This window comes from Thalassophryne amazonica, chromosome 1 (assembly GCF_902500255.1).
Source record: "Thalassophryne amazonica chromosome 1, fThaAma1.1, whole genome shotgun sequence".
NCBI lineage: Eukaryota > Metazoa > Chordata > Actinopteri > Batrachoidiformes > Batrachoididae > Thalassophryne > Thalassophryne amazonica.
Genome location: NC_047103.1, coordinates 59,498,028 through 59,510,255, shown reverse-complemented (window position 1 = coordinate 59,510,255; position 12,228 = coordinate 59,498,028). Strand labels below are relative to the sequence as shown.

At 40.8% G+C, this 12,228-nt stretch overlaps 1 protein-coding gene across 2 annotated transcripts in view; it reads left to right on the top strand.

Annotated features, from left to right (window-relative positions):
* The first annotated feature begins 648 nt into the window (after positions 1–648).
* LOC117510858 (zinc transporter ZIP12-like) overlaps positions 649–12,228 on the top strand; it is a 32,320-nt gene continuing 20,740 nt past the window's right edge. Inside the window, exons 1-3 of one of the 2 annotated variants that reach the window (XM_034170752.1) lie at positions 654–775; positions 3,545–3,830; positions 11,572–11,895. In XM_034170752.1, coding sequence (XP_034026643.1) covers positions 3,585–3,830; positions 11,572–11,895 — 570 coding nt within the window. In that variant the 5' untranslated portion in view covers positions 654–775; positions 3,545–3,584. Of the gene's footprint in view, positions 776–3,544; positions 3,831–11,571; positions 11,896–12,228 lie in introns of both variants that reach the window. The other variant, XM_034170760.1, reaches the window with a different exon arrangement.

The following is a 12,228-nucleotide window of genomic DNA, read 5'->3' as shown; positions in this document are numbered from 1 at the left end:
TGTGGTCTTCCATTTCTTCACTATCTTCCGCACAGTGGAAACTGACAGCTGAAATCTCTGAGACAGCTTTTTGTATTCTTCCCCTAAACCATGATGTTGAACAATCTTTGTTTTCAGTTCATTTGAGAGGTGTTTAGAGGCTCCCATGTTGCCACTCATTAGAAGAGAAAGAGGGGAAACATTTGCAAATGGCCACCTTAAATACCCTTTCTCATGATTGGATTCACCTGTGTAAGGAGGTCAAGTGTCAATGAGCTTACAAACCAATTTTGTGTTTCAAAAATTAGTGCTAAATGTATTCAAATTAATAAAATGACAAGGGTGCCGACCCAATTTTGTTGAAATAATTATTGCACACTTTTCATAAATACTAGAAACATCATTTCACTTCTCAAATATCAGTGTGTTCATCTGCTGATATATTTCATTGAAAGTTCTGATCCAGACAACCAATGATTTATAAAGGAAAACTCTTCACTATAGAGTTTTGACTGCATGCCAGATCTGGGATCAGTTTTTCAGTCACCTTTACCAGTATTTGGCCATCCCCATCATCTCACAGATGTAAATGTGGCAGCATTCACCATGGCAACCACAGCCCCTTGACACTGCTGCAGCTAATCCTCAGAAGCTTATTCAGTTCTTACCTTTCTTAAGAGCTTTTCAACAACATCACTAATAACCAAGAATTTTCCCAAAGCAATCAGAATCTCCTGGTTTTCTGAACAGGGGAAGAAAACACGTTTTTACTTCAGCTTGAGAGGCAAAGAGAACAGTAGGCCTGGTTTGTTTTAGTGTTATTATTATTGTCTGTTTTGACCTGCAGGTTGGACAGTGTGGGAGCATGTGGAAAAGTGCCGCGAGCAAGGTTAGCATGTTTTGCTCTGCATATTTGATCTGTGATGATTCAGAGATCATTTGGAATAACAAGCTGTCTCAGTGCTTTATGTGTGTGTGGAGGTTGTGGGGCCTGTAGTTATTGTTCCATATGGTCTTGTATCTTGTGTTACTTCTGAACAACTGGTATTTTCTCAAACCTGTCAGATGTTTTCACAAATGTTCAGTGTTCTTTTGCATTAAAGTACCCGTATCTAAATTGAGAAATAATGTTCATTCTGAATTACATCTGTGCTTCTTAAAAGGAATATGGCATTAGATGTGTGTCAAAAAGTATGACAAATTGCTAGGAATGTACTGTAGAAATGAAAGCTTTCTGGGAACTGAATGTGATACATGCTGTTATTTATAATGAACATTAGGATGTTGACAGGGAGCATTTATCTACTGATGGGTCATACTTAAGGAAAACATGGCATAATCAGTTACACGTTAGCCCTTAGCAGTTAGCGTGACCAAATGTGTGACCAAATATGCCAACACATGACTGCATATACCAGTGATAACTGCGAACATGTGATTGCATATGACAGTGCTAAAATGTGATGAGATATACCAATTAATGACCACATGTGCCAATGCTAACTGCTAATGTGAGTTTGCACATATATCCTTTATTTAACCAGGTAAAAGCCTCATTGAGATTAACAATCTCGTTTCCAAGAGTGACCTGGCCAAAAAAGCAGCACAACATGGTCACGTGCTGGTCCCAAGCCCGGAGGGTTGCGTCAGGAAGTGCATCCGGCATAAAACAAGCCAACCCAACTATGCAGACTAAGAATCGAATTTCGGTCGAGGCCCGGGTTAACAACGTCCGCCACCGGTGCTGTTGCCCAATAGGGTGCCGGTGGAAAGTTATTCCATATTTAAAAGCTTATGCAAATGCTAGCTATTAAATTAGCACAGGACAGCATATACCAAAGCTAGCATGTGACTGCTTATGCCAATGTGTGACTGAATGTGCCAAATAAACCACTAATGCATGACTGGTTATACCACTGCTCAACACAACACATAACAGTGTAGTACGCCAACGCTTAGGCGCAACTGCTAACACTAACTGTGGTCAGTAGTCAAACGCTCAATATTGATATCACAATATCTAGTATAAATAGACGAATGCTCCACATCCCGAAATCCAGTAGTTGCTGAAAAAATGTTATTTCTGTGAATCAAACAATATTTTGTTTGAATACCTTTGGTTAAATGATCAACAACCTCACAGACATTGGAAAAGTGAATAAATTTGGTAAGATTTTACTTGAAGGTATCATAATAGTGACATAACAGTGTCATAAGTGTTACATTACGGGGGAGGTGCTGGTCTAGTGGTTAAGGTGTTGGGCTTGAGACCAGAAGATCCTTGGTTCAAATCCCCGCCTGACTGGAAAATCACCAAGGGCCCTTGGGCAAGGTCTTTAATCCCCTATTGTTCCTGGTGTGTAGTGAGCACCTTGTATGGCAGCACCCTGACATCGGGGTGAATGTGAGGCATAATTGTACAGCACTTTGAGCATCTAATGTAGATGGAAAAGCACTATATAAATGCAGTCCATTTACCATTTACATGACACAGTCATGAACATCATACAGATGATGGCAATGTCAGAAATGTTTGTGACTGCTGTCATTAAGTTTCATTCAGTTTTTGTAATGACAACTTGATATTTTTTCAGTTGTCTTGAAATTGATATTAATCAAAGCCACATAACCAGAAGTTGTCTTTGGCCTTTTTGGTCTTCAGTTGTATGCCAACTTGTCAGCTTGTCATTACAAAAACCGAATGGCACTTAATGCAGCAGTCATAAACATTTATGACATTGACATAATGTTTATGACATGTTCATGACTGTGTCATGTAACAGCTCTGACAGTATTATGTCACTATTATGACGATACCTTCAAGTAAAGTGTTACCATAAATTTTCTGTAAGGAATAAGAAAATCCAGTAGCAAACAGCTGGTGGTGTAAAAGATACCTGAAAATGAAGAAAGCATGTGACCAATGAAAATTTTAAAAGTTATTGAAGATTAAGCTGTATATATTGTTGATGGCATTTTGGGGTCAAAGTTATGTCTTTTTTTTTTTTTCAATTTATTTAACTGAAAATATTTCCTGTTTTTGATACAATCCTAATAACATACAGGACTGACACATCAGTGGAAAGGGTCTGTTTTAGGTGAAGAAATCTCTGGTTATCAGATCTCTTGCTTTCACTTCATTATGACTTTTCTCTGTCAATTAATTTTCCCTTTCTCACACAACACAAGCATCGTTTTTGAATTTGGCATGAAGCAGGTTTTCTGAATTCTTTTCTCCACACTCTGCTGCTCCCCCTTCCTGCCCCTTCCTCCCTGCCTCTGTGCTCTTTCACTTGCCTGCACTAATCCTTTTGTTGTTGACTCAGGGGCCCAGGCTTTGCTTATGGTTCAACTCAGTAAGGATTGGTTCATCTGAAGGGTACCCATCAAGAGCCAGTGTCTCCCATCAGATGAGAGAGGCCCATTATTAACACCTCCTGCATCAAGATCACATCGGCTTCGCTTCTTTCTCCCTCTAATCTTGACTCAAATCTCTCGTTATTTACCCACCTGTTTGGTGACCATTTGCTGTGCCCGTCGTTTAATATCCCAATCCCTCAGCCAGCTGTGGGAGCTTGACACAATTGCAGGGTTTTGCTGGGAACATGGTCTTCAGGAGGAGTGCTCTCCCTTTGCTGTTGCTGCTTCATTATCTGCTTGAGAGAACCCTGGGGGTAGAGGTGCAGGAGCACGGGTACCTGCAGGAAGTTGTCAGGACCTTGGATCTGCATATGGGAGCAGACAAACGGCCTCAGCTTCTGAAGAACAGCACCAGGGTCCTGCTCAGCACGCTCTTGCAGGCAGTGAACTGTGCAGAACAGACTGACACCTCTCAGGACGCCTGTGACAGGGTAAGAATCACTCATCACAACGTCAAACACATTACATCGAGTGTGCATGCGTGAGTTTTTTCACGCCTGTCGGTTGCGTCATTCGCCTGTGAGCAGGCTTTGTGTGAGCAGTGGTCCACCCCTCTCGTCGGATTTTTATTGCGAATAAATGTCTGAATGATTTGGAGCTTTGCTGCATCAATTTTTTCCAGAAACTATGAGAGACCTCCAAGTGGTAACCATTCGGAAAATTCAAATAGCTTTCAGGGACGATTTTATGGGGATTACACAGATTAAGGAGTGCTCCAGCCGGTTTAAAGACCGCCCACAGCGTCTGAGAGCGCGCCACGCTCCGAGCGCCGATCAACAGGCTCAGACCCCACTGAAACAACCAGATCATTTCCAATGTGAAGGCTTTGTTGATCCGGGACGTCGTCTGACTTACACAAAAATGGCAGGAGACGTGGACATCAGTACTTTTTCGGCACATTCCACTGTTACAGGAGTTTTTTTCATGGAAAAGCGGACGGATGCACCACGGAGCCGTTCATGGCGCGGCACAAAACCACCTCCTTGTTGGTCTCACAGGGCGGCTTTGAGATGGCTTTCAGACGGCTGTCGGTGGGTTTTCAGTCGTGTGACTAACCGAGAAATTGTGGATGAGCCTGGACATGCCAGAACATGTCCTGTGAGGCTTCATCACGGCGTTGCTTTGCGCCATGCGGCACCGCTGCGACGTGCGGAATTCTCCGCTCCTCTTTCCATGACAAAAACTCCTGTAACAGTGGAATGTGCCATTAATTTCCAAACTGGACGCTGTGTTTTATCTGGGACGTCCTCTGACTAGCACAGGAATTGTGGAAGACGTGGACATCAGCACTTTTTCAGCACATTGAGACAGACGTGTGGAGGAATTCCGCGTGTCGCGGTGGAGCCGCATGGTGCAAAGCAACGCCGTGATGAAGCCTCACAGGACATGTTCTGGCATGTCCAGGCTCATCCACAATTTCTCGGTTAATCACATGAATGAAAACCCACCGACAGCCATCTGAAAGCCGTCTCAAAGCCGTCCTGTGAGACCAACACGGAGGTGGTTTTGTGCCGCGCCATGAGCGGCACGGTGGCGCATCCGTCCACTTTTCTTTCCATGAAAAAACTCCTGTAACAGTGGAATGTGCCGAAAAAATACTGATGTCCACGTCTCCTGCCATTTTTGTGTAAGTCAGACGACGTCCCGGATCAACAAAGCCTTCACGTTGGAAATGATCTGGTTGTTTCAGCCTGTCGATCGGCGCTCGGAGTGCGCCGCACTCTCAGCAGCTGTGGGCGGTCTTTAAACCAGCTGGAGCACTCCTTAATCTGTGTAATCCCCATAAAATCGTCCCTCAAAGCCATTTGAATTTTCCGAATGGTGTTCACCTGGAGGTCTCTCACAGTTTCTGGAAAAAATTGATGCAGCAAAGCTCCAAATCGTTCAGACATTTATTCGCAATAAAAATCCGACGAGGGGGGTGGACCACTCCTCACTCAAAGCCTGCTCACAGGCGAATGACGCAACCGACAGGCGTGAAAAAACTCATGCATGCGCACAAAAGGTTCAAGCTTGGCTGATGTAATCACACGTGATTCAAATCCATATGGTTTTTGAGAAAAATAAAAAGGTCGGATACTTTTCTAACAGACCTCGTATATATATATATATATATATATATATATATATATATATATATATATATATATATATATATATATATATATATATATATATATATATACACACACACACACACAGTTGTTTCCATTTTGAATTACTAGACATGCTAGTTATGGCTGGAATGCAAGTGAGTGCAGGGGTGTAAGTCGTTGACCTGTGTGAGCTGCACTCATGCTGGGCTCAGTTTGATGTAATAAAATTTACAGTGTGGAATTTGAGGGACTTGCTTTCCACATGGATTTCATGTTTGTGCATCAAGCTTCAAAATGAATCTGATTCAGAAAACTATAGAGTGTTTTAAGGTTGAAACGATCAGTTTCCATACACTATAGTGAAGGCATTTCAAACTTAATTCACTCCATGCTGTTCATATTACTAAGCAAATCAGGTCTTAAGTCTATTTAGAATTTTTTTTCATTTTATTTCCATAAACATCCTATTTTGCGACATGATAAAATAAAGACAAACAGGGATCATCAAATTACTTTGGGAGCGACGAGGATGGACACGATTAGGAATCAGCATATCAGAGGGACAGCTCAGGTCGGACGGTTTGGAGATAAAGTCAAAGGGGTGAGATTGAGATGGTTTGGACTTGTGTAGAGGAGGGGACCAGGGTATATAGAGAGAAGGATGGTGAGGATGGAGCCACCTATAGAGGTTTGTGGATGTGGTGACAGAGGGCATGCAGGTGTTTGAGGTTACAGAAGAAGATAGAGGGCAGAGTGAGATGGAAATAGTTGACCTGCTTTGGTGACCCCTAATGGGAGCAGCCGAAAGAAGAAGAAGGGCCATCAAGTTGCTTGTGAAGTCTTGTTGCTAATTGCAGGGTCCTCGTGACCACTAAGACCACTATTGCTTGTTTTTATTCAACATATTGGACATGATTTCCTAAGATCCCAGATAACGGATTGCTAAATTGTGTGGGCAATCCAAATGTTTCCTTGTTGGGGTGGAGACAATTTTGCAAGTGATTTGCAAAGAGTCAATGTGCAGTTGATAGTAAGTGACAACGTGACATAATCAGTGGTATGTAAATCAGGATTTTGTGTGTGTTAATGGCTGAAAGGCTTCCTCCTGATTTGGTTGTTCCCGTTAGGGGTTGTGACAGCAGATCAATCATTTCCATCTTCTCCCAGTGTGGGTCAGAAATTCCTATAATATCATACAACAGATTGTAAATTTGCTTGTAGCATCTCAGTTCTCTTTGAGACAGCTCCTAAGGCACAACCTGACTTGTGGAGATTCCCATTGTTTTCACTTCATGCCTTGGCTTAATTGTTTGGTAACATGAAATATGAAAAACTGGGGAAAACTGAGGTGTATGCAAACTTACGCCTCATCTACAGATTGTTATATGTGTGGTTTAGGGTTAGCACAGCAAAGCTCTGCAATGCAGCGGCACATATTTTAAAGTCACTCAGCCCAAAACATTCCTCAAACTAACGTTCATTTTCTAGTACAACCCCAATTCCAATGAAGTTGAGACATTGTGTAAAATGTAAATAAAAACATAATACAATGATTGGCAAATCCTCTTCAACCTATATTCAATTGAATACACCACAAAGACAAGATATTTAATGTTCAAACTGACAAACTGTCTTGTTTTTGTGCAAATATTTGCTCATTTTGAAATGGATGCCTGCAACACGTTTCAAAAAAGCCGGGACAGTAGTATGTTTACCACTGTGTTACATCACCTTTCCTTCTAATAACACTCAATAAGCATTTGTGAACTGAGGACACTAATTGTGAGTGTCATGATTCGGTATAAAAGGAGCATCCCAAAATGTCTCAGCTATTCACAAGCAAAGATGGGGCAAGGATCTGCATGAAAAAACTGCATGAAAAAAATAGTCCAACAGTTTAAGTACAATCTTTCTCAGCGTTCAATTGCAAGGAATTTAGGGATTCCATCATCTACAGTCCAAGATATAATCAGAAAATTCAGAGAATCTGGAGAACTTTCTACAGTAGTGTTCAGAATAATAGTAATGCTATGTGACTAAAAACATTAATCCAGGTTTTGAGTATATTTCTTATTGTTACATGGGAAACAAGGTACCAGTAGAGTCAGTAGATTCTCACAAATCCAACAAGACCAAGCATTCATGATATGCACACTCTTAAGGCTATGAAATTGGGCTATTAGTTAAAAAAAAGTAGAAAAGGGGGTGTTCACAATAATAGTAGCAGCTGCTGTTGGCGCTACAAACTCAAAACTATTATGTTCAAACTGCTTTTTAGCAATCCATGATACCTGGTATGCGATATATAGGCCCAACACCATAGTAGGAGAAAAATGCCCATATCATGATGCTTGCACCACCATGCTTCAGTGTCTTCACTGTGAACTGTGGCTTGAATTCAGAGTTTGGGGGTCATCTCACAAAGTGTCTTGGACCCAAAAAGAACAATTTTACTCTCATCAGTCCACAAAATATTCCTCCATTTCTCTTTAGGCCAGTTGATGTGTTCTTTTGCAAATTGTAACCTCTTCTGCACATGTCTTTTATTTAACAGCGGGACTTTGCGGGTGATTCTTGCAAATAAATTAGCTTCACACAGGCGTCTTTTAATTGTCACAGCACTTACAGGTAACTCCAGACTGTCTTTGATCATCCTGGAGCTGATCAATGGGTGAGCCTTTGCCATTCTGGTTATTCTTCTATCCATTTTGATGGTTGTTTTCCGTTTTCTTCCACGTGTCTCTGTTTTTTTTTTGTTTTTTGTTTGTCCATTTTAAAGCATTGGAGATCATTGTAGATGAACAGCCTATAATTTTTTGCACCTGCGTATATGTTTTCGCCTCTCCAATCAACTTTTTAATCAAACTACGCTATTCTTCTGAACAATGTCTTGAACGTCCCATTTTCCTCAGGCTTTCAAAGAGAAAAGCGTGTTCAACAGGTGCTGGCTTTATCCTTACATAGGGGACACCTGATTCACACCTGTTTACCTGTTTGTTCCACAAAATTGACGCATTCACTGACTGAATGCCACACTGCTATTATTGTGAACACCCCCTTTTCTACTTTTTTACTAATAGCCCAATTTCATAGCCTTAAGAGTGTGCATATCATGAATGCTTGGTCTTGTTGGATTTGTGAGAATCTACTGAATCTACTGGTACCTTTTTTCCCATGTAACAATAAGAAATATACTCAAAACCTGGATTAATCTTTTTAGTCACATAGCACTACTATTATTCTGAACACTACTGTACATGTAAGCGGCAAGGCTGAAAACCAACATTGAATGCCTGTGACCTTCGATCCCTCAGGCAGCACTGCATTAAAAACCAACATCATCGTGTAAAGGATCTTACCGCGTGCGCTCAGGAACACTTCAGAAAGCCATTGTCCAGAGGTCTCAAACCAGTTCCAGAAAGGGCGGAGAGGGTGCAGGCTTTCTGTGCAACCACCCACTCTAGCAGATGATTTCACTGATTAACTGATTCCACCTGCTCAAAGTGATGTTAATCAGTGAAATCACCTGCTGGAGTGGGTGGCTACCTAAACTCTGTAAGGGAGTTAGAGTATCTTGTCAATAGTTTTACATCCTCATTGAAGACAACTTTGGATGCTGTAGCTCCTCTGAAAAAGAGAGCTTTAAATCAGAAGTGTCTGACTCCGTGGTATAACTCACAAACTCGTAGCTTAAAGCAGATAACCCGTAAGTTGGAGAGGAAATGGCGTCTCACTAATTTAGAAGATCTTCACTTAGCCTGGAAAAAGAGTTTGTTGCTCTATAAGAAAGCCCTTCGTGAAGCTAGGACATCTTTCTACTCATCACTAATTGAAGAAAATAAGAACAACCAGGTTTCTTTTCAGCACTGTAGCCAGGCTGACATAGAGTCAGAGCTCTATTGAGCTGAGTATTCCATTAACTTTAACTAGTAATGACTTCATGACTTTCTTTGCTAACAAAATTTTGACTATTAGAGAAAAAATTACTCATAACCATCCCAAAGATGTATCGTTATCTTTGGCTGCTTTCAGTGATGCCGGTATTTGGTTAGACTCTTTCTCTCCGATTGTTCTGTCTGAGTTATTTTCATTAGTTACTTCATCCAAACCATCAACATGCTTATTAGACCCCATTCCTGCCAGGCTGCTCAAGGAAGTCCTACCATTATTTAATGCTTCAATCTTAAATATGATCAATCTATCTTTGTTAGTTGGTTATGTACCACAGGCCTTTAAGGTGGCAGTAATTAAACCATTACTTAAAAAGCCATCACTTGACCCAGCTATCTTAGCTAATTATAGGCCAATCTCCAACCTTCCTTTTCTCTCAAAGATTCTTGAGAGGGTAGTTGTAAAACAGCTAACTGATCACCTGCAGAGGAATGGTCTATTTGAAGAGTTTCAGTCAGGTTTTAGAATTCATCATAGTACAGAAACAGCATTAGTGAAGGTTACAAATGATCTTCTTATGGCTTCGGACAGTGGACTTATCTCTGTGCTTGTTCTGTTGGACCTCAGTGCTGCTTTTGATACTGTTGACCATAAAATTTTATTACAGAGATTAGAGCATGTCATAGGTATTAAAGGCATTGCGCTGCGGTGGTTTGAATCATATTTGTCTAATAGATTACAGTTTGTTCATGTAAATGGGGAATCTTCTTCACAGACTAAAGTTAATTATGGAGTTCCACAAGGTTCTGTGCTAGGACCAATTTTATTCACTTTATACATGCTTCCCTTGGGCAGTATTATTAGACGGTATTGCTTAAATTTTCATTGTTACGCAGATGATACCCAGCTTTATCTATCCATGAAGCCAGAGGATACGCACCAATTAGCTAAACTGCAGGATTGTCTTACAGACATAAAGACATGGATGACCTCTAATTTCCTGCTTTTAAACTCAGATAAAACTGAAGTTATTGTACTTGGCCCCACAAATCTTAGAAGCATGGTGTCTAACCAGATCGTTACTCTGGATGGCATTTCCCTGATCTCTAGTAATACTGTGAGAAATCTTGGAGTTATTTTTGATCAGGATATGTCATTCAAAGCGCATATTAAACAAATATGTAGGACTGCCTTTTTGCATTTACGCAATATCTCTAAAATCAGAAAGGTCTTGTCTCAGAGTGATGCTGAAAAACTAATTCATGCATTTGTTTCCTCTAGGCTGGACTATTGTAATTCATTATTATCAGGTTGTCCTAAAAGTTCCCTAAAAAGCCTTCAGTTGGTTCAGAATGCTGCAGCTAGAGTACTGACGGGGACTAGCAGGAGAGAGCATATCTCACCCGTGTTGGCCTCCCTTCATTGGCTTCCTGTTAATGCTAGAATAGAATTTAAAATTCTTCTTCTTACTTATAAGGTTTTGAATAATCAGGTCCCATCTTATCTTAGGGACCTCATAGTACCATATTACCCCATTAGAGCGCTTCGCTCTCAGACTGCGGGCTTACTTGTAGTTCCTAGGGTTTGTAAGAGTAGAATGGGAGGCAGAGCCTTCAGCTTTCAGGCTCCTCTCCTGTGGAACCAGCTCCCAATTCAGATCAGGGAGACAGATACCCTCTCTACTTTTAAGATTAGGCTTAAAACTTTCCTTTTCGCTAAGGCTTATAGTTAGGGCTGGATCGGGTGACCCTGGACCATCCCTTGGTTATGTTGCTTTAGACGTAGACTGTGTTTCATAATTATTGTATGGCCTTGCCTTGCAATGTGGAGCGCCTTGGGGCAACTGTTTGTTGTGATTTGGCGCTATACAAGAAAAAAGTTGATTGATTGATTGATTGATGTAGCATGGTGGTAAATATACCACTGTCCCAGCTTTTTTGAAATGTGTTGCAGGCAACCATTTCAAAATGAGCAAATATTTGCACAAAAACAATCAAGTTTATCAGTTTGAACATTAAATATCTTGTCTTTGTGGTATATTCAGTTGAATATAGGTTGAAGAGGATTTGCAAATCATTGTATTCTGTTTTTATTTACATTTTATACAACGTCCCAACTTCATTGGGATTGAGGTTGTGATCTGAGTCTCAAATTTCACCCAAAAATCACTATTTTATTCTTCTAGTGTCTAACCCCAGACATAGCTCTGTCTGTGCTCGAGGACGATGGGAAGGCAAATCTCACAGAGGAGGACTTCCAGCGGATGTCTGCTGTTCTTCTGTACTACATTATTAATATGAAAGACCTGTGTGGATTAAGCTCCACCTCACCCCCCTTGTCCTCCACACCATCCCTCAACTATCAGTTCTACCTGTTGGCTCTCACCAGTCTGCACCCATCTGAAGACAACCGCTTCCTATCATCCAGTGAAGCTGAAAGTATTCTACTGCTCATCAACCAGTACTACAACCCCACAAAACATAACACCTCTGCTTCATCTAATTTCAAAGTAAGGGATTTTTAGCTGATTTGTATTATCTGGTATGTGATTGATTTGATTTTAGCAGGATTCTTCAAAAGGTTTTCAGATGGTCTCCTCAAAATTTCATGGAACGATTAATCCTGTCAAGAGGAAGACCATGGGGAAATTTTGGTGGTAATCAGAATCCTTGTGAATTCTGGATTTTTGTTTTCCTTGAACATAGATGTTTTAACCAAAACTTACAAACATACAAAAAGTTTCTAATGGACTCATGAATCCTGTTAGTCATGCATATCCCATAACAGCCATGAGAGAGGAATTTCATGCAATTTAGCAGAAAGATCTGAATCTGTTATGGCT